Source organism: Parasteatoda tepidariorum, chromosome 9 (assembly GCF_982258835.1).
Source record: "Parasteatoda tepidariorum strain Cologne lab strain chromosome 9, Ptep-v5.0, whole genome shotgun sequence".
In the NCBI taxonomy this organism is placed as follows: Eukaryota; Metazoa; Arthropoda; class Arachnida; order Araneae; family Theridiidae; genus Parasteatoda; species Parasteatoda tepidariorum.
This window is the reverse complement of record NC_141763.1, coordinates 49,262,193-49,290,047: the sequence shown is the minus strand read 5'-3', so window position 1 is coordinate 49,290,047 and position 27,855 is coordinate 49,262,193. Positions and strand designations below refer to the sequence as shown.

The following is a 27,855-nucleotide window of genomic DNA, read 5'->3' as shown; positions in this document are numbered from 1 at the left end:
AAAAGAACAAACCTAGTTTTCTTTACTAAAACACAAAAATTATGAAATATTTTATTATGCCCTGTGCGCTGTTTACAATGATAAGAGAACTAGTCTTTGTCAGTAGTCTTATGTACTAAATAAACAAAATGATTCACTTTATCTTCGTATTCTACGTATTGATCTTCGTATTCTTCATTTATGATGTCTCTAAGCTTTTCCCAATCTTTTCCAAAAGTGATGTCAATTCGGTCATAGTAACAGCCGCATTCCTTTTCCTCTAAATCACATGAACAACCTTTTGGAGGGCAGCAGTGATTTGGCCCTTCCCCTAACATGAGCTTCGAGCAACTTTCATCCTCCTTTGCACATTTCCTGAAAAGATAATAAAAAGATCTGCATTGTTATTAGTTTCAATTGCTAATTGAAGGGGTAAGGATAGTTAAAGAAAGATACATATATATATATATATATATATATATATATATATATATATATATATATATATATATATATATATATATATATATATGTTGCATACGCCATGCAGCGCCACCTGTAAGTAAGCAGACTCCCTTACATTCTCTCACTGAACGGCTACGGGGAGCGAGCTCATTAAGATGTTCCAGCTCTAATTATTTTGTACTGCCATTTAAGTATTTTTTGTCATAATAAAAGCTTTAAAATGCAACCCTAGACTGCTTTGAAGCTTCATCGACACTCCCCGTCCGTAACATGGGGGCTCTACCCGGTCATCGGAACCTGATGCTTAAAATTGAAAGCGATAGCCGCCCAAACAAAATGGCGCAATAACTCTACTTCATAAGTCGGCCAATAACCCCGCCGCATAATTCAAAATATCTTCGAACAATTTTATCTACGCAGGCCAATTCTCCCGCCTGAACTGAAAAGCCAATTTCCCGCTTTGAAAACAACGAACTATTGCTGAAAAATATTCAACTACAAAAGGCCAATTTTCCCGCCTGAACTGAAAAGCCAATTTCCCGCTTTGAAAACAACGAACTATTGCTGAAAAATATTCAACTACAACAGGCCAATTCTCCCGCCTATACTGAAAAGCCAATTTCCCGCTTTCAAAACAACGAACTATTGCTGACAAATGTCCAACTTCAAAAGGCCAATTCCACCGCCTATGATATATTTCCAGATCTAAATATCTTCTACAGCGAAAAATCAACAACTCAAGAGGCCAATTTCCCCGCCTAATTGTCTAAAGAAATATATTCCACAACTACGTTCTACAACAAAGCCAATTCAACCACCTGTGTGACCAATTTCTCGTCCACAATTAAGGAATCTCTACATCAACATTCAACGAATTAAGAAATCGATACTTCTCTTCTACATAAGTCACGGCATTCAACGTCAACAACGATAAAAGTCGTAGCATCGTAGTGAAACAGTTGTGAATTCTTATATCAACAAACACCGATATCTTCAAACAAGGTAGGATCAATCCTTTTTATTATCAAATATGTATCGAAATACTAAAAAAGAAGATTTAGTTAATACCGTCAAGGAATTAGGAATAGATATTCCAGAAAATGCTACTATTATTTGTTTAAAAGAACTTATAGAAAAAACTGATACGTTCAAAAATGAACCAGAATATGTTAAAGACATGATTTATTTAATCGTCGAAGAAAGAAAAGAAGCAGAACAATGCGAAAAAGAAAAAATCAAGTTAGCCCAAATCGAAAAAGAAATCGAATTAGCATCAATTAACTCCGGCTCAAATCAAAATAATTCCGAAAACACAAACGCGATAATTACATCATCTTCAGATCTAGAAAGTCTAATTAAATCAGTTAAAACTCTTAGTATGCCGATTCCTACTAAACCCGAAAATTTTAACTTATTCTTTCATTCTTTAGAACGCGCGTTTACCACCAAAAATGTTCCGCCAGAATTCAAATCAGAAATATTAATAAATATTCTCGGTGAAAAAGCGAATAGTATTTTACTTTACATTTCGGAAAACGAACTCCAAGATTACGAAAAAGTTAAAAATATTATATTACGAGAATTTCAGCCAACACCCCAGGAATGCTTAATTAATTTCCGAAGAGCTCAACGATTACCTAATGAATCACACGGACAATTTTCTTCAAGATTGACAAGCTCTTTTGAATACTATTGTAACCTTCGTAACGTTAATGATTATAAAAGCTTGTGCGAATTAATGATAGCCGATAAATTGTTTTCTACCCTCGATCGTGAAACGCAACAACATATTGCGATACGCCAAAACGAAACTTGGTTTAAACCAACTGAACTAGCGAAAGAATGCGATGTATACTTTGTTTCGAAACGGAAATCTTTAGCCGAAATAAAACACTACCGTCAACAACCGTTCGAGTACAAGCAAAAAAATAACTCATTTCAAAGCTCTAATCGTAATTCATATGAGAGGAATTCTACAGAAAACCCATCACGAAATAATCCGCGCGAAAGCTTTCACAGAAACGAAACTAATTCAAATCGTAGATTTAACTCAAATCGAGACCCTGTTTGCAAAGTCGAAGCTAAAATATTTAATGAGTCTAAGCATGAATTACAATATGAAAAAATTTTCGTTAATGATAAACTACACTGGTTATCATAAATTAAGGAAAATTCACAAAAATCGCGATAACTCAAGAAATTACACATGGAATTTTATGAAACTTACCCACAATATACAACACATAGTAAGGTATTAAACAACATAAAAAGAAATTATCAGACATTAATAGTAGTATAGAAATTAGCACATGTATAAAATAAACAAATTGGAAGTATCGGTTTGCAATAGAAAAAGTACCTTTAATATGGAATATGATTGCCTCTAGAAGCAATACAGCACAAACAGCGATGTGTGATGCTTTCAATTATGCGGTCTATCAGTTCAATAGGAAGTGAGAGCCATTGCTCTTGTAAAGCAGTTGCAAGCGTGGCAAGGGTCTGAGGGGGCGGATTGATGGCAGATACACGCCTCCCTAGAACATCCCAAACGTGCTCGATAGGATTCAAGTCCGGGGATCGAGCTGGCCACTCCATGCGAGTAATTGTTTCCTGTTGAAGATAATCATCAACAATGCGAGCTCTGTGTGGTCTTGCATTATCGTCCTGTAACAGGAAGCAATCACCAATTGCCCCGGCATATGGGCGCACATAAGCATCAAGGATGTTGTCTCGATAAACCTGAGCATTCACGGTTCCCCTTGGAAAGACATGGAGGTATGTGCGCCCTCCTAAGGATATGCCTCCCCAAACACAGACACTGCCTCTTCCGTATGCATCTCTTTCACGGATGTTTGATGGATGATAACGGGTCCCAGGTTCTCTCCATATCAAATAACGTCTACTGTCACTTTCTAGACTAAACCTGGACTCATCCGTAAAGAGAACAGGCCTCCATTGATCTGACGTCCAGTGGACATGTTGTCGGGCCCACTGCAAACGGTCTCTCCTATGGCGTGATGTGAGCGGCACGCAAATGGCTGGTCGTCTCGCATACAGACCACCTTCGTGGAGCCTTCTGCGCACAGTTGACGTTGACACCAACCTTCCGGTGGCTGCAGCAAGAGAGGATCTAAGATGTGTCGGAGTAGCGGTTCTATTCCTGCGTGCACTTAATGTCAAATATCGGTCATCGGCACTGGTCGTAACAGTTGGCCGTCCTTGACTGAACCTCCTAGATGCCGAATCTGTGGTTTGAAATTGCCTCCAAAGTCTATGAACCACAGATGGACTCACATTTAGCCATCTGGCCACTTCTGATTGACTCTGCCCTGCCTCTAGTCTCCCGATGGCTCTCCATCGTAGTTCTTCAGGCAAATGATGCCTAGAGGTCATTATTACGAATTGGCTATCTCAGATTTTCAATGTCGCAATCACAGTAAAATTTGTGTGCTTTCTCTCAAACTTGGACTTTTATGCTCCAGGCAGATGACGTAAGCCGAGTGCAGCGCCACTAATTTGCATATTGCAATTTTACTCAGCTACTCTTAGTGGACAACATATGCAAATTTTGCACGGTTTGGCTTACTTTTGAAAGAGTTATCGCTATTTTTGTGATTTTTCCTTAATTTATGATAACCAGTGTAGTTGTTCAATCGTTAGTTGATTCGGGAGCCAATATTATTTGCGTACGAGAACACTTAATTCCCTCCAAAACTAAAAGTGTCGGAACTGTTCAATTAACTTGTGCTTTCGGAAATGAAGTACAAGCTGAACTTTCAAAAATAAAATTGGCGCTTCCAAGCTTTCGTGAAAATCCCATAACAGTAACGGCAGCTGTTTGTAAAAATCTTTATTGTGATTTAATAATTCCCCCAAATATTTTGGATGATTTAAATGAAGCTAAAAAAGAATATGATCGAATTTCAAAAGAAAACATGATTTCTCCTTATTCTAAAACTAAATTTCCTTTGCCTAAAAACGAACAACAAAATACTTTCGAATTAAACTCAATGTCTAAAAAAGAAAATCAAAATTCTTTCATTTCCAATACAGAAAACGATAATTTTTCTCCCCCAGTTTCTAAAAATAGATCCGACAAGGGTGCATTACAGTCGCGTCAGTTAGACGAAGGTCAGTCTTTCTTTGAGATAGAGAATAATAATGAACCACTCCCTTTTCAAACTGAAACCGAAAATTTGTTATGCGAATGTAAAAGTACTTCTACTCAAAATTTATTTGAAAAACAAATAAATGAGTTTGATTCAATGACGTCTGCATCTAATAGGAAAGCGGATACTACCGAAACACGTGATCGCTGCGTCACATCCAACGTTCACCGTGCTCTTTCCGATGTAACCAAACAAACCGAAACCGATATTTTTTCGTCAGCCGAAACAGAAACAAACGATTTTAATTCTTCAAATCCGGAAAATAAAGAGATTAAAAATGCGTTTATTGAAAATACAGACTATTGTTTATCTAATATAAATATAGTTTACACCGATGTTGATTTATCTCATTTAGAATCCGATACGCGTACTGAAATTGAACAACTTATTAAATCTTATAAGCCCAACAAAATTAAAGATACCAACTTACAAATGAAAATAATTCTTTCTGACGATAAACCTATCGCGTTACGACCAAGAAGGCTAGGCCAAACAGAAAAAATTATCGTTGAAAACCAAATGGACCAATGGCTTACCGATGGAATTATTTCTGAAAGTTCGTCCGATTACGCCGCACCTTTGGTTCTTGTTAAGAAAAAAGATCAGTCAACAAGAATATGCGTAGATTATCGCGCTCTTAATTCCAAAACAATTAAACAGAGATTCCCATTACCACTCATTGATGACATTTTCGACAGACTTCAAGGAGGAGTGTTATTTTCCAACCTTGACCTTAGGAACGGTTATTTTCATGTTTCAATTGAACCTGACAGTCGCAAATTTACCAGCTTCGTAACACCAACTGGACAATACGAATTTAACAAAGTTCCTTTTGGCTTGTGTAACTCTCCCTCAGTATTCCAAAAATACATTCAAATTATTTTTAAAGATCTTTTAAATGATGGTACTGTTATAATTTATATGGACGATATCATAGTGCCTTCTAAAAATAAGAGTGAAGGAATTGAAAAACTCAAAAAAGTATTTGAAGTAGCTTCTAGTTATGGTGTAGAATTTAATTTCAAAAAGTGCAATTTTCTACAGCGTAGGATAACCTTTCTTGGACATATTATTGAGCAAAACACCATTCGCCCTTCAGCAACTAAGACAACCGCCGTCATGAACTTTCCAGAACCCAAAACAACTCAACATGTTCAATCATTTTTAGGACTAACCGGATACTTTAGAAAATTTATCAATGACTATGCACTAATTGCAAGACCTTTAAGCGACCTTTTACGAGACAAAGTCAAATTTATTTTTGGCCCTGCACAGAAACAAGCTTTCATTTCTCTGAAACAAATTTTATCATCTGAACCTGTTTTACATCTGTATCAGCAAGGTACTCCATTACAACTCCACTGTGATGCCAGTGCTAAAGGATTTGGTGCTATACTCCTTCAAAAGGACTCTGATAACAATTTCCATCCCATACAATACATGAGTCGTAAAACTTCTCCCCAAGAAGAGAAATATTCCAGCTACGAATTAGAAGTTTTAGCGATAGTTACAGCATTAAAAAAATTTAGACACTATCTAATAGGCACAAAATTCCAAATATATACAGATTGCCAGGCGTTTCAAAAGACAATGACAAAAAAAGATCTACCACCCAAAATAGCACGATGGGCACTCTTCTTAGAAGATTTTGATTACGAAATACTTCATCGGCCAGGTAAACGAATGCAACATGTAGATGCTCTTAGCCGCTATCCAGTTATGGTAATACAATACAATGAAACAACACAGAAAATCAGAGAAGCACAAATCAATGATGAGTTTACAGCAAGTATAAAGCAACTAATTAATAATTCTTCAGCACCTGATTATACATTAAAAAACAATGTGCTTTACAAAATAGTCAATGATCAAGAACTTTTGGTTGTTCCACTTGACATGCAAAAACAAATTGTACAACTTGAACATTCTAAAGGACATTTTGGCATAAATAAAACGGAAAATTTGCTAAAACAACAATTCTATTTTCCAAACATGCGAAAGACTGTTGAAAACGTAATTTCCAATTGCATTCCATGTATACTCTCATCACGTAAAGTAGGAAAACAAGAAGGTTTCTTACATCCCATCCCAAAAGGAGACATTCCTCTTGATACATACCACATAGATTTTCTTGGTCCCTTACCCAGTACACATAAGAATTATAAATACATTTACACCGTCGTCGATGCTTTCACCAAATTCTTATGGATTTATCCAGTCAAGTCAACATCAGCTAAAGATGCCTTGGAAAAACTACAACTGCAACAAATTACTTTTGGAAATCCAAGAAGAATCATATCAGATAAAGGATCCGCATTCACCTCAATAGAATTCAAAAAGTACTGTGAAGACGAACAAATTGATCATATCACAATCACCACAGGTCAACCTCGTGGGAATGGACAGGTGGAAAAATTTCATGCTACGATAATCTCAGTCATCACCAAGTTATCCCTTGACAACCCCAGCAAATGGTTCAAGCATGTACCAGCAGTCCAACGTGTAATCAACAGCACTGTTTCTTCAACAACAAAGTTTACACCCTTCGAGCTCTTAACAGGAGTTAAGATGAGAAATAAAGAAGACCTGCACATCAAGAAAATCCTCGAAGAAGAGCACATACATATTTTACTTGAAAATCAACAACAAATGCGAAAAGAAGCAAAAAGCAATATACTTGAGATGCAAGAAAAAACCAAGCACAATTATAATACTAGACGAAAGACAGCAACGAAGTATAAGCTCCACGACAGAGTTGCCATCAAACGAACCCAATTCGGAACAGGTTTGAAACTTCGACCAAAATTTTTCGGTCCATACACAGTGACAAAAATTAGACCCAACGATAGATATGATGTTCACATGATCGGTATAGGAGAAGGACCAACTGTCACATCCACATCAGCAGACTTAATGAAACCGTGGGAAGATCCATAAACTTTTTTCTTTTTTTTTTTTCATATGAACTATGAACTTTTCAATTGTGCAAGAACTCTTACACTGACTTTCGATTTATTTTTTTTAAATTTTTTAGTGCAAGAACTTTTACACAGACTCAAATTTTTTAAAAAAAGAAAATTTTTTTTTATTTTCATTTTGGATTTTATTGCATAAATCAAAAATTAATTGAACATATTTAACTGATATTGATGACAAATTTCTATTTTAATGATCAAAATATTCATATTGATCGTATTTTTCAGAAGTGAGAAAAAAAAATTTGTGGATTTATATATTTGAAAATATCTTTTTATTACTTATTTAAGATTAGTTAAGATTTAAATTTTCATAAATTTATTGTTTTTTATTTCAATTGAATTGTCAAAATATTTCTGTCATCAATATTTTATGTTTATTACCTTTAATAATGTTTAATATTTACCTTTGAAGCAATTAGTCGGAGACCGACTAAGTCAGGATGACAGAGTGTTGCATACGCCATGCAGCGCCACCTGTAAGTAAGCAGACTCCCTTACATTCTCTCACTGAACGGCTACGGGGAGCGAGCTCATTAAGATGTTCCAGCTCTAATTATTTTGTACTGCCATTTAAGTATTTTTTGTCATAATAAAAGCTTTAAAATGCAACCCTAGACTGCTTTGAAGCTTCATCGACACTCCCCGTCCGTAACATATATATATATATATATTTAAAATTATATATAGTTTCATTTAACAAGCTTATTTGCTTTGCAAAGCTATCGAAAACCGCCAGATGTTAGATTGACTAAGAGAGAATTCATCTTTGGGGTTATTTAATATCAGCACAGAGATTGGTTAAAGACAGGAGCAGTATACAAATTAGCCAGTTTTTGTTTACGAGGTGGTCACAAACACTCAGGGGAGGAAGAAAAAAATTGAAACTTTGCCCTTATTTTACCAGGCAGGTTTCATTGATTATCTTAGATTTTTGTTACCGGTAGCATAAATTTTATAATTAACTTTTCAGTTATGCCATATTCTTATGCAAAAAATATACTTCAAAACACTTAAAATAGCTTTTTGAACAGAAAGTAAAGAACTTTTAACCCATGGGAATATTCCCTGCTTAGGAGTTGTAATTGTCCTAACTTTTTTTTTAATCAAAAATTGTTTTATTCTGATTTTGAACTGCTTGATCTGATTTTCCTTTTATCATCTGTCCTAAGTACCAACAATATAGTTGTCCTAAATATCAACTATATATATAGTTTGTAACAGGATTTAACATCCTAAAACTCAAAAAGGAAATACCCTTAAATGAAATAACGTACGAAGTGGAGACACTGACATACATGGCAGATTCGTCTTTAGGGTATTGCCTCCACTTTAATTTCATTTTACTGTTTTTTTCTTTTGGATTTTCAAGGCGTTGCATCCTGTTACAAACTTCTAAGCATCTCCTATAGTGGTATAACAAGTTAATATTTAATATGTTTTTTGGATTTCTTTTATTGTGGTAATCCTTTCAGTTCTGTTATGAGGTAATAACTTATTTTGTTTTATTTCATCTCAAAAAATTTTTCTTCGGATTCTATCCTCGATAGATCTATGATAATAAATTCTTAAAAAAAAGTTTACTTAATACTAAATGTATCTTTTAAATTATACTTGCTCAATATTTTCTTCTAGTTCTCTCCCCTCTGAAAAAAAAAGAAACTGGTAGTTATTTTTTTAAGTTAGGTATTGTTCGCATTATTTTAAAAAAGTTTTTTCTTTACCTTTATGCCAGTAAGAGCAACTAACTGATGCTAACAAAAGGAGTAGAAAGAATCCAATAGCACCAAACTTCATGTTCTTCGAAAAAATATTTTTCACGAAATTCAATCTGAAAATTTCTGCATCATAGCTATCATTAATACGTCAATAAGAAATTATTCCATATTGAAAAATATGAGTTAGATACAGTTATTTCTATTCTTAAAAACTTAGTTATAACACACTTTTCGAGCAAGTTTTTAATGACTTTTAACTTAAAATGATCGGATTTTCACATAGTACTTAGGTAAAATACGAATGATTTAAGGGCTAGCATTTAAATATGCTAATTAATTAGTGAAGACAGTATTTTAATTTACAAAATCGTACGAAATATTTCTTTTCTCATAATACTCTGCTTTCACTTTTTCCACAAGGAATATTTCTAAATTACCTTATAAATTTTTCACAATTTACTAACCATTGCTAAGGAATAATCTCTCATCCAAGAAAATATTTTGGAAAGGCCAATTTTTTCCGTCACAAAAGTTAAAAATAAATTCGAAAGTGATTCCAAAATACCATTTGCTTAAAAATTTGCGTTTCTTTTTCTCACTTAAATCTATTATTTTTTTAGTTAAATAAGATACAATAGCAACATATCCTACACGTGAAATGTTTGAGTTATACTATAAAAGCTATTTATAGCACAATTTGTGTAGATTTAAAAGCACGCAAATATTTCTATATTGTGAGGTAGATTATATAGAATTTTTCTGTGTTTAATTCTTCAGAAAATTGCAATATTGGAAGAAAATTATAAAAAATTATTATAAAAATTAAATATATAATTTATTATTTAAGAATCATTTGCTTTTGCAATTATTTTTGATAAAATGGAAGCTTATTGTATGGATGCACCACAGTGCATTGTAGATTTAAACAAAGTAAAAATATTTTACTTCTCACTGTGTTTAAAAAGAATCATCTTACCTATGTTGAAAAACGTATGGATTTTTTTGATGCAAATGAAAGGATAATTTCAGATGTGGATTTTATTCATCGCTAGAATTTCAGAGCATAAATTGGAATGTTTAACAGGTGTATTTGTAGCTTGAGTGACGATGGAGGAAAAGATCTGTAGCTATTGTTTGGTTTAAATTGTTTTTATGTAACATTTGAAAGAATTTATTATATGAAATTCCCAAAGGTTTTTAATCTTAGTTTTGAATCCAAAATTTAAAAGAATACAAATATTTCTATATTGTGAAGTAGATTACATAGAATTCTTTTTTATTTGTTATTTATGCTTTTAAGAAGTTGTACATATATTAAGTTCATGTAAGTAAACGTTCTATAATTACGTATTTATTTATTTTATTGCTTAAATTTGAAAGAAAACGTATCTTTATTTACGAATTCGAAGAAGCATTCAAAATGAAAATATGTCGCAAAGGCTCTTGACGAAATTATTCCTATCATTAATTCATTATTACTATTTTTATGAAACTTAAGCCTCAAGGAGGGTGGATAAGATTTAAAACTATGGCACTAGTAGTACATCATTTACGTCGCACTAAAGCTGTACAATAGGCTATTAATGGCGACGGTCTGGGAAGCATCCCTGATGAAGATGATCCGAAGACACGCAATCATCATTTTGATCCTCTGCGAAAAGGATGGCTCCGGCACATAGGTGGCCCAGTGAATCGCGGGCGAAGCCGAGTTCTTTACAGTTGAACAATTTAATGATTTCTGATACCGCGCACCCTCCATCCCTTCGCATTCCCGGGCTGAATGTTCTTATATATCAGAACAGAAAATCCCCAAAACTAATTGAAAAAACCGTTTCATTCCAACTTGTTTAGAGGGATATTAATATATACTTGACGATCAATTTTTTTTTTTAAAGTCATGACATACATACTGATATTTTGTTTTAAACTCGTGTAAATATAAATAGTGGGGAATAGTTTATAATTAAGAATAGTTAAAGCTTTTCATGAGGAATAGTGAAATCATGAAAAACTTTTAAAAATGATTTTATTACCAGTTTTTTTTTCCCTACCCTGTCGCTGGCTTATCGAAATGGTCTGTCACCCGCTCATTGACAGCCAGTGATGCTTGACTTTAGTGGTTTATTCCAATATGCCATAGGAGGAACATCAGAAAAATAAAACTGAATTAATGGATCCTAACTCATTACTTACAAACATATGCTCCCCTCCTCCCGAAAAATAAATACACGCTTGAGTAATAAATTCGAACAAGTATTGTAAAGCTCAGTGTAATCGAAAAAAAAACTTTTTTTGTTTTTTGTTTTGTACCATTTTTGTATCACACAAAAATTAATGCTTAAACTTCACAAAGTGAAATAAATATGATCTAGATTATTTAAACTCGATTCTTAGAGACAAAAAACATTAATACAGCTGAAACTCTAAAGTAAGACAACGAAAGTTAGGAAATATTTTTTTAATTTATTTTGTGGTAAATTACATAGTTGATTCAGTGATTTGCAGTTGCGTTCTGCATCAACCAATGATTACAAATTATTCACAAACACATGCTACAAGCTAATTGCGCTGTAATGGATTTTTTTTAAAATCGAACATTCAATGGTAGTTATTTCACGGCATCAAGGATTACATTCCAATCTCTTCCAAAAGTGACGTCAATGCGATCCTCAAAGCAGTAGCATTCTCTGGAGGCGGGATCGCATGAGCAACCTTTTGTATCACAGCAATGCTGTGGTCCATTGCCCAGACTAAGTTTAGAACATTGTTTGTTTTCTTCTGCACATTCCCTGTCAAAAAATTTTCAGATATCGGGAAGTTACAAGGAATAATGATATTAAAGTCAAAAACAATAATAATATTAGAATTAAAATAAAAATGAACATCACTGGGAATAAACTCTGTAGTGTGTCTGTCACTAAAAAAATACAATTCCAATTCATTAGTATATAAGATATGTTAAGTCAATACTATGTTGGGATACCTTTTCATGGATGAAGGTTGACATTGTCGATAACTCCTTTCCCCACATTGGTGACCCGGACGTGATATGAACACGCCTACCTTGACAGAAACGCCCACTTCGATTTGAACACGCCTACTTCAATGGATTCCTCCACTGAACAGTTGACTTGTGACTGTAACATTATTCTGGCGGCGTTGCTACCTAGTCAAGATCACACACAACGTCGGCTGTGTACACTCAACTGCTAATGGCAACACAGGAGCTACCACGATCAGCACTCAAAGATACGGTGGTCTTAATACCGCTCTCCCGGATTCTCACAAAACAGCAATGAATCAACTAGTGGCATCCATTCATCGAATTGTATCACAGCTATTATTCTAGGGGGAAATACTGTAGTGTCTACCACTATAAAAATACAATTCCAATTCACTAGTATATAACTAGAATACATGTTGGGGTATCTTTTCATAGATGAAGGTTAACTTTGTCGATAACTTAAATTCAACCCCACAAATTTAAAAAAAAATTAATCGAATTACTTAAGGAGAAGTTAACTTAAAAAATTTATATCAAACAAAGAATGCCCTGGAATTCTTGAAAGATTTGAAATTTGAGCCTCATGTGCGAAAACATGCTGTCATTGAAAAAAAGGTTGTTGACAATTCGAGATTATTTAAAATAGTAACTTTTCAAACAGCTTTTGTGAATTTTAAGCCTTGGATGTTTGAAATATTTTTTGATATTTTGTTTTTAAATCTATTTACTTTTGCTTTCGTCGTTCTTCAAAAGCGTAAATGAATCTTTCAATAATGATTGCAATAACGCAAAGCGATGTTTAAGAAAGAAAATAAAGTATTTTTAAATTTTTTACGAAACATTAAAAATAAATACTTCTAAAATAATATGAGTTAACATTTATTTCTGATAAATACTTCAGCTGCAAGACAATTTATAAAGTAGCTAATAAAAGAAAAATCACAGTAATAGTTTAATGAAAATATTAAGCATTGCTTACCCTCTTTCTTCAGCCAAAGATTCGCTTGCTGAAAAAAAAATGATAAAAAATTCATTAGTGTTAGTTCTTTTTGTATCATAAATCAAAACACAGAACTAAATACTATATTAATATCTATTACTTACCACCTAATATATTCGAACAATCTGCAATTATCAGCAAGGAAAACACAACAATCGCAATTCTGGGCCGATTCATACCTCTTCAAAAAAAGCAAAATTTTCTTTTGTAAGTGCTGTCTGAAAGTATCAGGAATAAATAAAAATTTAATAGCATGAGTTAAAAAAGAATTAATGCAGAAATTCACGATATTTTTGAGGCCCAAAATCAAAGTTTCCCAAAGCAAACTCGTGACCCGAGGATTTATTTTAAAATTAACTCTGTTTATTATGCATTTATTAGTGCGTAAATTAAAACAAACATTTGGCCTTTCAAAAAAAAAAAAAAAAAAAAAAAACAGGTGGAAAAGTGCGAGTTATCCGAGTTACCTTTAAAATAATACAGCGCTAATTATAATAGGAATTAAAAATAATTTAATTGTGTCAAGAAAATGAAGAGCCCCATTTTTTTTAAAAAAATGTTCAGGAAAGCGTTTTTGTTAAAAGAAAAGAAAGAAAAAGCATTTTCTCCGATTTTCTTGTAGGCAATAAGACTTCTCCGTAATTCAGTGAAATCTAGCAGAAAGTTGTATTTAGAAAGAATATTAAAGAATATTTCCGTTCATTTATATTATTGGAAAACCAAGACAGCATTTCCCATTCCTACTGCGTGCTAAGTACCAAATACTTCAATGTTAAAAAACAAGTTGTTTTAATTTTTATTTTCTGAAAAGCTTTGGTGTTTCTCCCCAGAATTCTCGATACGTTTACAGTTTGAGTTATGACATACAGTTTGAGACTTCTTGGAGCGTTGGAACGTATGTTAAGTTAGAATTTGAAAATACTCAAACTTTCAATTTTATAAAAAGGTATTTTAGTCTACTACAAACACAGAAAAAATTAATTTTTTTTTGACAAAACTCCTCATTTAATTAATAACGATATTATTTAACAAAAGAGAAAATGCTTTATAAATAGCCTATTAATATTTGCAAACTCTTCAACATGTAAACTTACCTTTTCATTACTTTTTAATCTAAACGTGATTTTAATTAATAGAACAAGTCAGATACCGTGTTAGTTCATACTGGTTGTCCTAAAATGACCCTCGATTTCAAAAATCAATTAAAGAATATAAAAATAAATAGAAGTATAATTCATAATTAATTAGAAAGTTCATCGACTGATGGCAATACTGACTTAAAAACTTTGGGGCAGTGTTTTCTGCTACAAGTCAAACCATTCTCTATGTAATATTTCTGCGAGCGTCTGTTAATTTCGTCTTCAAACAGCATCACGGAGTTGCTACAAATACTAGTTCAGGTAAACCATCCAGGAAGGAACACGAGCCAGTGAAGGAACATTTCATATATATTGATTAAAAATAAGATTTTGAAAGTTTTTCTTTATATTGATTGGTAACAATAGCTTATTTCTAAGCAATAGGAAGTCATTTAACAACGTATTGGATTACCTGATCACATAGTGTTCTCTGGAAAAAAAGTTTGAATTTGTTATTATCTGTGCAACATCTTGTTTCTTTGATAAAATTATAAGGTGAGTGCTTGTATTTATCTGCTTAAAGTGGAATTAATTGTATGTAGTAGTTTTATTTTTCTCCCTGTGAAAAAGAGAATTCAAAATATAGTTATTGAAGTTACGATTTATTTATTTTAAGCATCATAGCATAAGCAAGTACTGAGATAAGGGGTGTTTATTTACTGGATTACCAAACGAAGAAAAACCAGTGAAGGAACAAGCGTTCCTTTACTGGGTTTTTTCTAAATTAATGAAAATAAAAGAAAAACTTAAATTTTCTTGTACCTTTAGTGATGTTATGCAGCAAAAGTATGTTAAAAATACAAAACACAACTTCTAACCAGTGAGGGAACAGGCATGTTTCTTTACTGAACATAGATTTCCCAGTGAATGAACAGTATGTGTTAATATGTTGACACTTTACTTTTCAATTCATGATTACAAAAAAAGTTAACATTTTCCTAATATTTGTATGTTATAATTTCAAGAATAGGCTTGTTTTTAGATATTTGTATGGCTTATAAATTCATAAAGAGCATTAAAAAATAACCAAAATTAAGTGTTCCTTTGCTCGGAAATTTTGTGCTCATTCACTGGTAAGAGCTGTTCCTTCACTTGGTCTTCTTACTACTTGTTATTTGAACCTCCAAAACTTTAAAACAATATTATGTAAGTTCTCTACAATTTTTTTTACATAATTTGCAATTAGTAACAAATATGTTGACGCTGTCATTTAACTAAAATTACGAATTTTGAAATTATTATGATTTCTTAAAATTCGGTCTTTTTTTAACATACAATATTAAGATGTATGCATAAGATGTTATGATCAAGCAACTAGTGTGCTCGGAGATTAATTTTTGACATCAAATACAAACATATTAGTATTTTCTATTGATCGCATTTCTTTGTGATTATTTTGCTAATTCCAATTCTGATTTTGTTTCTCTGTCACCGCACTCCATAAAGAAGCACTGATATAGCTCATTAATAAATAAATTTATCGAATATTGATAATGACACTACAGTCATCAATTCACATTTATAAATATGTCACATATTTAAATAAGTCAAAAGCGTAATATTATTTGTTATTTACTACATGAAAAAGAAAATATGTTTTGTCTACTTATTTTTTTTAATTTAAAAGTTGCTTTATTATTCACATTATTACCAACAAATTAATAAAGCTTTAACGATAACCAAAAAAAGGTAACTTTCTTACCGTTTTCTTCTTACATATGTCTCGAATTTTTTTATAAAAACTTCTCTTATATGTCAAATAAGGTTGGATAATTATCATTGTCCTTTCAATATGAAATATATAACATAAAAACAAGTATGAAAAGCAGCTGTGATTTTATTTTGATTGACATTGAATTACTGGGATCTGTAAAAAAAAACTTATTATTTTATACAATGTGAACATTTAACGAGCATATGAATAGAAAAAATATATAAAATTTAAAAGAAAAATTTCTGTTGCTTTCTGTGCAAGGTTAGATACTAAAAATATGAAGTTTCGCTAAAATTTTATTTCTTTAGCTAAAAACAAAATTCACATTCGGAAAAGAAAAAATATACGTTTGAAGTGCTACGCTATTATGAACTGACAACGTCAAGTGTAAAAAAATTTCTGACTATGACTAATGACTAAAAATGACTAATTTTAAACAATAAAATAAACTTAAAACCTCTGCATACATCAATATTTAAAAAAAATTGAATCATATTTTTTTGTAAAATCCAATTAAAATAACAAAGCAACATTTTCAACAGATTTTATCTATCTTGACATACAGTGCTGGAAAAAGCGTCACTAAAGAAAAAGTGATAAAACATAAGATAAAATAAATTATATGGTTTTATTTTATTATCATGACACAATAAAATCAAAAGCAAAATGAAATTAATGGCAGAATACATTACACATTACTTTGTTTGTTACGATAAGATTTCACTACAAATAAGTTGGAAAAAAGTATAAAGTTGGTAGAATTACTACTTCAGTAATCAGCGTGAGATCCTTTGTGCGACTTGCTCTTGAATTATCGACAAGATCTGTAAACGTCTCTTACTAATATGCCCCAAAGGTTTTCTACCGGAATCAGATCTGGGTTACGAGATGGTCAATCAAGCAGGGGTTCAACCTCATTTACTTTTATCCAGGATTTAGTTGAATATGAAGTATGGGACAGCCACATTGTCCTGTTGGACATTTTTACGTTTTTAATCTCGACTTCCTCACTATTTACAGGGGGAAATCAGATGAAGTGTTTGTTTATTTTTTCTTCACTAAAATATTATTTATTGACACCTAATCGGCATATTTTTAATTTCCTAGTTTGCATGTTTTCATTTTTCACAAGGATTCTCAAGTTACACATTAACGACGATCATTGCGAATTACCCACAGTTAGGGTCTTTTATTGTAACATAGGATTTTTATTGTTTTTGTGTAAAAAATAAAAGGAAACTAGGATAAATAATCTCTGAGATTGATGGGACGAAATTGCAATCCTCAATACGTCTTCGTTACCTCTTCAAAAGTTGAATTTTTAATAATCGTTTTAACACACAGCCGTTTCGAGACACGTTTTGCAACTCAAAAAACTCGCTGGAAGTCTAAGGAGGAAATGATAGCTTAGCTCGGTAAAGTGAATAATCCCGAGAAACTGAAACGCTAAGACATACTAGATAATATAACAACCTTATTCGCTTCAAAAGGTGGAAATAATCAAAAGCAATATGGGGAATTTTGAGAATGGGCACCATTTCAGAGCACACGAAACATGTTGTTTTTTTTCCACCTTCATAATTTTTGAAACAAAAGGTTGTTATGCAATCAAGTTCTGTATTGGCGCTATTCCCCCCCCCCCCCCATTAAATGACTCTTATATTTTTAAAAAAATGATTTATATAACTCAAATTAAATTGCATGCTTTAACTTTTAACACAAAAATATCAGCATTTTTTTAATGGAAGAGTCTAATATTTTGTCCATAGAAAGAACTCCCCTCTCGCAAAGTCTAAGGCAGTGTCTGCTGCTAAGGAAACAAGAAATACCGCATTTCAAAGAGGGGAGCTTCTTTCTGACCAGATTCTCATCCTCTTGACCTGGCTTAAATAATGACCCAATACTTGAAATAGTTAAACCTCGTAATCATAGTTACCGCTACTACTCTAGATGAATGGCTAGGGGAGTTCTTTAGATAGACAAATTATAGAATACTTTATTACTTTCATGCGTGACGAAATTTTTTCCAAGTCAAAATTTAATCATAAGTTCTTTCTTGTAAATATTGTATCATTACATACTAATGATAATAGTATCATTGCATACTAATAAGCCATTGAAATCACCTCTACTATCAAAATTTAATTTCATATTCCTCTAATTCTAATATCTTATCCTTAAGTTTCCTGAAGTAGTATTTGTTAATAAAGAAATATTCGAGTTAACGAGCAGGCCATTTTCAGTAAAATTGCTTCAGTAATCAAAGTCAGTGTTCCCCAACCCCCGGTCCGTGGACCGGTACCGGTCCGTGGATCAAATGGTACGGGGCCGCCCATTTCATTGAAACTGAATTTAAATTCCTAGGTTTATACCAAAAATTGAAAATATGTGTTCCATTATTTTATTTATTTAAAAAAAGGGGCTCCCGAAGGTAGTGACATAAATTTTTTAACGTTTAAATTTAAAACGATCACCCCCAGTTGGAACCGTCTCATTCCAAAGAAACAAGCTCAGGGTTCCCATTAATTTAATGTTCTAGTAAATTAAAATGTTAAATCACTTTATATTTATTTTTTGGTGTAACTGTATTTTACTTTGAAGGCGTGTTTAAATACAATTAAATTTAAATTAAAAAATCACAATAATCTAAAATATAAACAATCAACGTCCCCACCCCCTCCTACGGGCCGCGGTAAAATTATCAAACGTTGACAGGTCTGCAGTGATAAAAAGATTGGGGAACACAGATCTAAGTGATCCAACAATTATTCCAAAAGTTTATCTTTAATATTTTAATTTTAAACTGTAACTGCAATATGAAGATAAAAAAATGCAACCACTTTAAATATATAAAAGAATGAACGTTATATATTATATTACATAGGATTTCCTTTGCGTTAGTGTAAGGTGTAAACGCTAATTTTTACGGAAATCGGGGGAGGGGGAGAGAAGTTTTAAAGCTATAAAAAATTCACAAACAAAAACGGTACGCTGTTGACATTTGTATGACCTATAGCAGGGAAGGCGAACCAATGGCACGTGTGCCATTGATGGCACGCGTCACAATATTTTGGGCACGAATCCCATCAAGAAGTTTTAATTGTAAGTCCAATGAAAGGCAGAAATAAACAGTCGACGTCTATGATTAAATATGTTGGCAAAATTGCCATACGAGTGCGGCAAGTTACTAATATCATTGCTCGGCTTAGTAAACCTTTTCAAGCGGGAGAGTTTTTGAAGGAAGCCTGGTTAGCATGCGTGCTATCACTTTTTGATGATTTCGATAATAAAGATAGGATAATTCAGCTTATCAAATATTCTTCTCTATCTAGAAACACAATAAAATAAAGAATCTTTAAACTGGACGGAAATATAAGGATCAACAAAAAATTGGCATTAACTCCATTCTTTTTATATCCCTATGTCTTGACAAAAACACTTACGTCACTAAATCTTCACGTTTAGCTGTTTTTGCTCGATACTGCGTAGGAAACGTCATTAAAGAAGAATTTATTGTGATAACATTCGTTGCTAACAGCTACAAAGGGCATTGATATTTGTACGGCTGCTGAAAATTCACTTATTAACAAAGACATTGATTTGGAAAAAATTGTTTCAGTAACAACTGATGGTACTCCAGGTGCAGTGAACAAGAAGTATGGTTTCATAAGTTTATTTCAAACAGACGCATGACAATCGATTTTTGAATTCCACTGCATCATTCACCAACAAGCCTTGTGTAAGACTGATTTAACATCTCTTGATAATGTAATGGCGGTAGTCACAAAAATAGTCAACCTCATTTCTTCGCAGGCTTTAATTAAGCGAAAGTTTGATGCTATGTTGGATGAAGTCAATTCGGTGTATAATGGCTTACTAGTGTATAACAATGTTCGCTGGTTGAGCCGCGGGAACGTACTTGGAAGAAATCAGACTGTTTCTGCAAAATGAGGAAGAAATTGAACAATACCCGCACTTGTTGGATATTATGTGGCTTTCAAAATTGATGCTTTTTACAGACATATGCCAACGTTTCAATGAATTTAGTGTGAAGCTTTAAGGCACAAATAAAATAATTGTCGTCATGATAGATCTTATTCGCGCTTTTGACGCTAAACTGCATGTTTTCAGGAGCGATATTATTACAAGAAACGACAAGTATTTTCCAAATTTGAAAAAAAAATATGAACGATTTAGATATACACGAGAAACCAGGTGAAGAAACCGTCACTGAAGAATTTATTTCTGTAATTGATTCTTCAATCAATGAAGTTTCAGAGATATTTTGTCAGTTCAAGGAATTGTTGGAAACACTCAAGTTTATTATGTACCCCGATATAAGTGAAAATGCCAATAACAAAATTTTGGAAACATGGAACTCATTACCAAACACATGTAACTGCTTGAAGGAGCTGGCTCGTGCTATTTTAATCATATTTTCATCTACCTATGCCTGCGAATCATTATTTTCTGAGATGAATAACATTAAAGACTCTCTTAGAAACCGTTTGACAGATGACTCCAGTTCAGCATGCATTCGCTTAAACTAACATCTTAGAACCGTAATATAAATTATTTGTTATCTAATTTGCAATAACAGAAGTCAAACTGATGTTACTTTAAATTGAATTACGTGTATAACTGTGACATTGCAAAATTTTCTTGTTTTTTTTTTTTTTGTAGTAAATAAAGAGTTTTGAATTGATAGTATTTAGTATTATTATTTTCCCCGTAACCACGAAGTCAAAACTATTTGACGGCACGTCTATGACCTCATTAAACATTTTTTTGGAAAAAATGGCACGTTGATACATAAAGGTTCGCCACCCCTGACCTATAGCAGCCTCGTAAAAACAAAAGGAAACTCGGATAAATCGTATCTGAATTGAGTGATGGAATGAATTCGATTTTTTTTCGAAACTATTTTTCTAGAAAACATGGTTGAAATTCGGAGATTTATTTTGTATAGTGAATGCTACACAATTCCCGATAGGTTGTTGTTACTTCTCTAAATTTAAAAGTCGTTTTGAACTCACTAAAAACTCGTTCGAAGTCAAGATAGGAAATAGAAGCTAAGTTCAGTATAAAATGAATAATCTCAAGAAACTGACACGGTACGACATACTTAATAGATATTGTAAAAACTTCATTCACTTCAAAAATTATAAAGGTGGAATTCGAAAGTAATATGGTGAGCCTAGACAATGGGCAGTATTTTCGAACACACGAAACATGCCGATTTTCACCACCTTTATAATTTTTGGAACAAATGGAGTTGTTACGTAATCAAGTTCTGTATTGTCTATGTTTTCCCCCATTAAAAGACGTGTGACTCCTCTATTTAAAAAACTTCTAACTCAAATCCAATTGCAGGGTTTAATTTTTTTCGGGCACAAAAAAATCATCATTTTTGTTGAAGAAGCCAGTTGAATACTTTATTACTTTTATGTTTAACGAAGAATTTTCCTGTCTAAATTGATTTGTAAATTTTTCTTGTAAATGCTGTACAGTACAGTAGTATCATTACTAACTAATTGGGTATTGAAATCACTCCTTCGATTGAAGCTATTAGAATTAAATTTCAGATTTCTCTAATACCTTTGAGTATTCGAAAGTGGTATCTGTTAATAAAAAAAACATTCAGGAATTAACGAGGCAGATGATTTTCAAATAAAATTGCTTCAGTAATCAAAGAGACATGCAACAATTATTTCAAAAACGTATCTTTATTTCAATTTCAATCTATAATTGCAGAGTTTGTGGATAAAAAAAAAACAATTTAACTACTTTCCAAGTTTGTCCCAAAAGTAATTGGATGCGTCTTTGAAAAGCTGAGATGGCGCTGTCCACGAACAGTCACAATTGCCGTATATCATGTTGCAGGCACAAATTCTCGGTTCACAACAATGCCTTGGACCATGACCACGTGAACCTATTCTGCAAGACTCCCCCGCTTTAGCACACTTTCTGAAATGAAAGCCAAAAGTAATTATTGATAAAAATTTTTATTCATAATTATAACACAGGGGTTTCCAATTTACATGAGGCCGGGGGCCACAATTAAAAACACAAATAAAATGGCGGGCCGCAACTTTATCAAATAAATTTAATATAGGACTCTTTTATGTTTGAAGGAACATTAAATATTACTGTCAGATTTTTACCAAGTTGCACAAAACTAAACTATTGAATTGCAAATTAAAATACGAAGTAGATTTTTAAAAACATTTAATTGCATGTGAAATTAATTTGCTACAATAACTTTAATGCGCACCTATGTATTAAACAATTAATATGCAACAGATATCTAATTGTTAAGATATAAAACTTTTAATAGGTTGGTATTAAAACTTACAAAGTAGCACACAAAATGTTCAATGACGAAATTGAGGCTTGCTGCAACCACCAGAGAATAGATAGTTACATTTTAAATTTAAAATTTACAAATGTGTGTGTAAATATTTTCGTCCAAAATGAGTGGTTTCAAAAGGCTAAATCGGAGAATTTCTTCGAGAAAATTTCTGATACACACATGCTAAATTATATTCACAAAATACAAAAAAATGAAATAAAAAAGAGCAACATACACGATTATTTTTGTATTTGAGTAAATATTTTCTTGGATGCAAAACCTGAGAAGTAATTTTTTTTTTTGCACCGTTGATATGATAAACTTCACAGAAACGAAGAAATTAGGTTTTTATTAACGAGAAAAGTATTTTAAAACCATATAGATTTTTCACGAAAATTGTCCGCAAAAAAATGACAACTAATATATTTTAGTTCGCGGGCCGCCGGTTGGAAACCACTGTTATAACAAGTTATTCATAATTATAACATGTATTGAACCATCGGTGGACCCATCAATGAGTTCACTATACTGAATACTTCACTATAACAACAACAATAATAATAATAATAAATCTACATATATAAAAATGAATGTTTGTTTGTCTTACTGTGTGTGTGTCTTAAACAGACTCCTGAACCATCAGATCGAAAGCGATAAAAGTAGGCACACAGATAGTTCAAAACACAACTTTGAATGTAATTTTGAATGATTGTGTTTTCCTATTTACCACATAACATAATAATTCTTTATTTGATTTATAATAATTCTTTATTGATAATATTTTTTCAAAATATTTAAAATGCTTTCGTTAAGGAAAACAAATTATAATAGTAAAGATTAAAATCTTGACAAATAGTAACATTCGACTCATCATTAATAGTTGAGTCTGATCTAGAAATGCAGGTGTCTACTCTAGGCACATAACAGTCAGGGGCAACCAGGTCGTTTTTTTAAACTAAAATTTCGCATGCTGTTTAATTAGAAAGTGTTTTTAAATTATATATAGCACAAGTTAAATACGATGCATTAGTATATTTGAGTTTATATTTATTTCAATTTTTGTACACTCATAACTCTAATAGACAAATCTTAAGAAAAAACACTAAAAGGAACTATTTGTAACATTTAAGGGCCTCCAGAAATCTATGAATTCTCAGGCGTTATGATAAATTAGGCACTGATTTTTTAGAAACTTAGGGAACATTCCCGCAGTATCTGGTTCGGCATCAATCAGATTATCTATTTCTCAATGAATATTTATTTTTTATCTATTTTTTATTTCTATGAAGAAAAAAAAATAACAATAAAAAAAAACAGCCACTATAGACCTATATAATATTTTCTGTTACATATAAAAGTTAGTTATTAAAACATTTCATTCTACACTGAATCGATTACCTATGTAAAAAAAATAGTAATTAAATATAACTCTATAGAACTATTTTTATATTATAACAAATTTTTCTAACAATTCTTCTGACAATTTTTCTAAGAAAAAATTGTTTTATTTGTACAAATGAAAAACTATTTATTTATTAGTTTATTTATTTATTCTTCTTTATTTATTCTTATTTATTTAGTTGTTAAACAGATATAAAAATGCAAAATTTCTTACTCGAGTCCATTTTCAAGAAGATTTTCTGCAAAGAAGTAAAATGTGTAATTATATATGTAATATAAGTAGTTGTTACATGTATTAGATTAAAATATAAGGTATTTATTCAGTAATTTTTCTGCCATAAAAATATAAAGCTAAATCTAACACTAAAAAAAAAATATATTTGATTGTTTGATATTTCCATAACTGGCTTTTCCATCGTACTTATATTTAATATAATTACCAAAGAGTTTAGATTATAGAAATAATACTGTTTAAAATATTGTTTTTTTTTTCTAATCTGATATGTTTACACAGGCGATTATTCAAAAGGTGCACTTTTATGCACAGGCGTAGCGTCAGGGGGCATGGAGGGGTACGTGCCCCCTCAATATTTCGGCAAAATACAAATGTTTCCTTAATTGGTTGCTTAAGAAAAAAATGTTTTTTAATAGCTGAACCAAGATTAGATTATTACTATCCCATTCTTTCCATTCAAATCTTCTGCTGCTAGTTATTATTATTATTTTTATTTAGTTTGGCTTCAATACTTAGTTATGATTCATCAAGGTCACTTTGAAAATTAGAAAGAGTAATAATCGTCTGCTTCAAGAAGCTTTTTGGGTATTTTTATGTACTACTAACTCGTGAGTGCTAATAAAAGCAGCTGTTTGAAAAAGCAAGGGAATGAATATCGGTCTATTTTTTTAAAAGGGTAAAAGTGATCGTTGGTTACTAATTAAGACAACGCAGGTCAATTGCATTGTGATATATATTGTAAAAGCGTATACTCCAAATGTTGTTATCTGATCTCCGTACTTTCGTACATGCCCTTCTTTATATCTTGGTCTTTGGTTCCCATGTTTTGATGGCATAATGATTGAATTGTAATTTTTTTTATTCCATTGAACTCCTTTAACATTTTTCTACTAGCTTTCATAATTTCAGATTTTTAAATCTCATAGATTTTTAGCAACTATGCAAAATGTAACTAAAAAAGTGAGAAAAAAATCGCAAAAAGACACTTTAAATTGCAATGACATTCGAAAAAATTAGACGTTCAAAAAAAACTAAATTCATAAACAAATATGGCCCTTTTAGTATACCAAATTTCAACTCTGTAGTTGTATTCCTGAGGTCTGCGTAGTGGCCGGTATAGTATTTTTTCCCAAAAAGTTTCATGATTATTAATTCTCGAACGAACTACTCGAATGTTAAATTTTTTCATTCCAAAGTACACTTTTCTATTCATCTTAGTGATTTCAAGTTTCTAAAGTTTTGTTGTTTTTGCGCAGCAAAACAAATGGTACGTTAAGTTGAACACTTAAAACAGCGAAGGTGGCCCTTACGATTTTTTAATATAGAAAATTTCTGGTTAACATACGCATAAAGAATAAACATGTTTTCTGTATAAAATCCTTTATAGGTTGAGCTTGTTAAACTTGATTGGAATTGCTTACAAAAAATATTTCTATAATACATCATTTAATATTTTCCATTGATAAATTTTTACCACTATAAAATATAAAGATTGTTTACCTTCAATTGCACTGAAACATTTCGCCGTTTCCAAAACTAAAAACACTGTTAATACTGATAGGTAAAAAGAGTTCATTTTGTTGTGAAAAATCATCTGAATTTGAGCTGTAAAAAACAATGGTACATAATTTAACTTATGACTGCTAAAAAAAAGGGTTCTTAAAATGGAAATTACATTTGCACATAAACACTGCAATTTTTACCTAAATTACTGAAAGAAGTGCTGCTGTTTCTAATGGCACTTGACAATACAGATAGCCTGTTTGGGAAAACCAAGAGAATTTAGGGCAAAAAGGTGCGTTTCGTGTTTTTCAGTGATGAAAAACACGAAGTGATGAATAAACTATGGCCACATGTACGTCACAGCCATTCATTCGGCCACAGATCATAATTTTGATCTGAATCAGAGAATGATCAATCTCCAATTCAGTACTTCAGAGGTATGATTTGTTATGGGAACATGGAGGTCTTTGTGACCCGACAGACTTAACGTGCACCAGTCACCATTTACTACAAGGGCAGTCTTCGGCTGGCGGGGATCGAAAGCACGATATCTTGGACATGGGCTCAACCCCCTACCAACCAGGCTATTTGCTTAAATTACATGTTCAGTGAAGTTCATTTTTGCTAAATAAGATATTAATTCTTCTTTTTTTCCCCTTAATGAACAGTTTATTTGAAGGACATTTTTTGAAATTTTTTGCTATTATTCTACTTTCAATCCGAAAACAACTCTTCCATCAACACAATACAGTAGAGTCCCGATTATCCGAGTTTCCGCTTTAACCGAGCTATTAAATATTTAAAGAATTTTTTTTGTTTTGTTTTAGTTTAATTCTTCTTTCTTTTTTTAAACTACAACCGAAACATAAACTCTGAATTTTAGCTTCCAAACATTCGAGAAAACAAGCTGACGGACAACACGAGATTGCCAATGAAATGATCGTTAATATCGTCAATAATAAAAATGTAACTAGCGAAGATGATGAGGACAGTGGCTATAAAAATCTCTCATACAGAAGGACTAAAAGCTATCGGACGTGCTACTGAATGTATAGAACAACAAGAAAAGGTGACAATAGTCTTGCTGTTATTTCGAGATGAAAATAGCGAAACATTGCTGCAGAAAAGCGCCAAAGTAATGTACCTTTTAAATAAATTATGAAAATCTATATTAGAACGCATAGAAATATCAGTGTAAATCATTAGTATAAATTTGGCATGAAATTTAGACAGGTTAAAAAAGAAAGCTATTGACTCAATAAATTATTGTTTTTATTTATTGATTAATTTGCTTGCTTTAAAAATGAATATTTACAGTAAATAATGATGCATTCATATAAAGTTTTAAAACTAGTGCTTAAAAATTGTGGCCTAAAATAACCTCTTTGTTACAAGTTATTTTGGCTCAGTCATTTCATTTTACTAAAATTACATTGTGCTTTGTACATTAGGCCGGCACACCCTGGGTGCCAGTACTTTTTATCATAATTTTTTTTTTACTGTGTACAACACCAGTTACTTCAACAAGTAAATTTCCGTACGCAAAATCACCAAAACAATTTCTTCAATAATTGTCTTATTGTCTGAAATTTTTAATCGTTCTGATTGTGTATTCTTAAACTTAAGAATTACTGTAGGTATGATAAAATTGTTCAGCTTCAGTTGATAAGGTTCAACAAGTTTAAACGAAATGGTGGTTTAACCGGAAAAAATGTGAAATTTTTTCTCAAATATAGACAATTTTATAGATTTTATGATAGCTCAGTATAAGTTTGGTGATTATTGGCGCAAAGAAATTGCTATAACTTGCTAGAATTTGCTTTTAAAGAAATAGCTGTGACAAATAATTTTATCATTTTAAAAAGTAAACCACACTTACCCTCAGTTTTCTGAAAGATCCTGCTTTCCGCTCAAAGCGTGGCCCTTTTATTCTTGGATGGGGGGAAAAAACCACCTACTATCTCACCACAAAAAATCAGAGTTATTATCTGCCTCCATCATCGCATCTAATTAGTATTTTTTATCTTTTCATGAATAATATCCCCTAAAAAATTGTTTCCCGAAAGGAGAAGGGAAAAAAAAACGTAGCCATTTTCTCTGAAAAATGTTTTTCAATACAATTTACTCAAAAAATTGCCACGTGCAGCTCTTAATCGGAATATCTCGAATGAAAAAAAAATCTAATAATTCTCTTGAAATAA

General features: G+C 32.0%; 2 protein-coding genes and 1 long non-coding RNA gene across 5 annotated transcripts; all 3 read right to left on the bottom strand.

Annotated features, from left to right (window-relative positions):
• Positions 1-35: 35 nt before the first annotated feature.
• Positions 36-10,435, bottom strand: LOC107447074 (uncharacterized). Of its 2 annotated transcripts, none has more exons than XM_043050939.3 (4): positions 10,283-10,435; positions 9,313-9,419; positions 9,207-9,234; positions 36-354 (listed from the first exon to the last, which is right to left on the bottom strand). In XM_043050939.3, the coding sequence occupies exons 2-4, from the start codon at positions 9,383-9,385 to the stop codon at positions 90-92; spliced, it is 366 nt and encodes a 121-aa protein (XP_042906873.2). In that variant the 5' UTR covers positions 9,386-9,419; positions 10,283-10,435; the 3' UTR covers positions 36-89. The 2 variants fall into 2 exon arrangements, with proteins under 2 accessions (XP_042906873.2, XP_042906874.2); XM_043050940.3 differs by having other exon boundaries at positions 9,313-9,429; positions 10,283-10,410.
• Positions 10,436-11,868: 1,433 nt separating this feature from the next.
• On the bottom strand, positions 11,869-16,250 carry LOC147804047 (uncharacterized). 2 transcript variants are annotated; one of them, XR_015428869.1, is made up of 4 exons: positions 16,152-16,250; positions 13,415-13,528; positions 13,290-13,317; positions 11,869-12,095 (listed from the first exon to the last, which is right to left on the bottom strand). It is a non-coding gene; the product is annotated as an uncharacterized LOC147804047 (long non-coding RNA). The 2 variants fall into 2 exon arrangements; XR_015428870.1 differs by having other exon boundaries at positions 13,415-13,491; positions 16,152-16,217.
• Positions 16,251-21,870: 5,620 nt separating this feature from the next.
• On the bottom strand, positions 21,871-27,640 carry LOC107447100 (uncharacterized). The gene is made up of 4 exons (XM_016061918.3): positions 27,534-27,640; positions 25,652-25,756; positions 24,131-24,155; positions 21,871-22,130 (listed from the first exon to the last, which is right to left on the bottom strand). The coding sequence occupies exons 2-4, from the start codon at positions 25,743-25,745 to the stop codon at positions 21,947-21,949; spliced, it is 303 nt and encodes a 100-aa protein (XP_015917404.1). The 5' UTR covers positions 25,746-25,756; positions 27,534-27,640; the 3' UTR covers positions 21,871-21,946.
• Between the last annotated feature and the right edge of the window lie 215 nt (positions 27,641-27,855).

Coding starts and splice junctions, on each gene's coding strand:
- LOC107447074 (XM_043050939.3), bottom strand. CDS start 9,385: ATGAAGTTTGGTGCTATTGGATTCTTTCTACTCCTTTTGTTAGCATCA. Junction 9,235..9,312: donor TTGCTCTTACTGGCATAAAG/GTAAAGAAAAAA, acceptor TTTTTTTTTCAG/AGGGGAGAGAACTAGAAGAA. Junction 355..9,206: donor GAACTAGAAGAAAATATTGA/GCAAGTATAATT, acceptor TTATCTTTTCAG/GAAATGTGCAAAGGAGGATG.
- LOC107447100 (XM_016061918.3), bottom strand. CDS start 25,745: ATGATTTTTCACAACAAAATGAACTCTTTTTACCTATCAGTATTAACA. Junction 24,156..25,651: donor ATGTTTCAGTGCAATTGAAG/GTAAACAATCTT, acceptor ACTTCTTTGCAG/AAAATCTTCTTGAAAATGGA. Junction 22,131..24,130: donor CTTCTTGAAAATGGACTCGA/GTAAGAAATTTT, acceptor CTTTCATTTCAG/AAAGTGTGCTAAAGCGGGGG.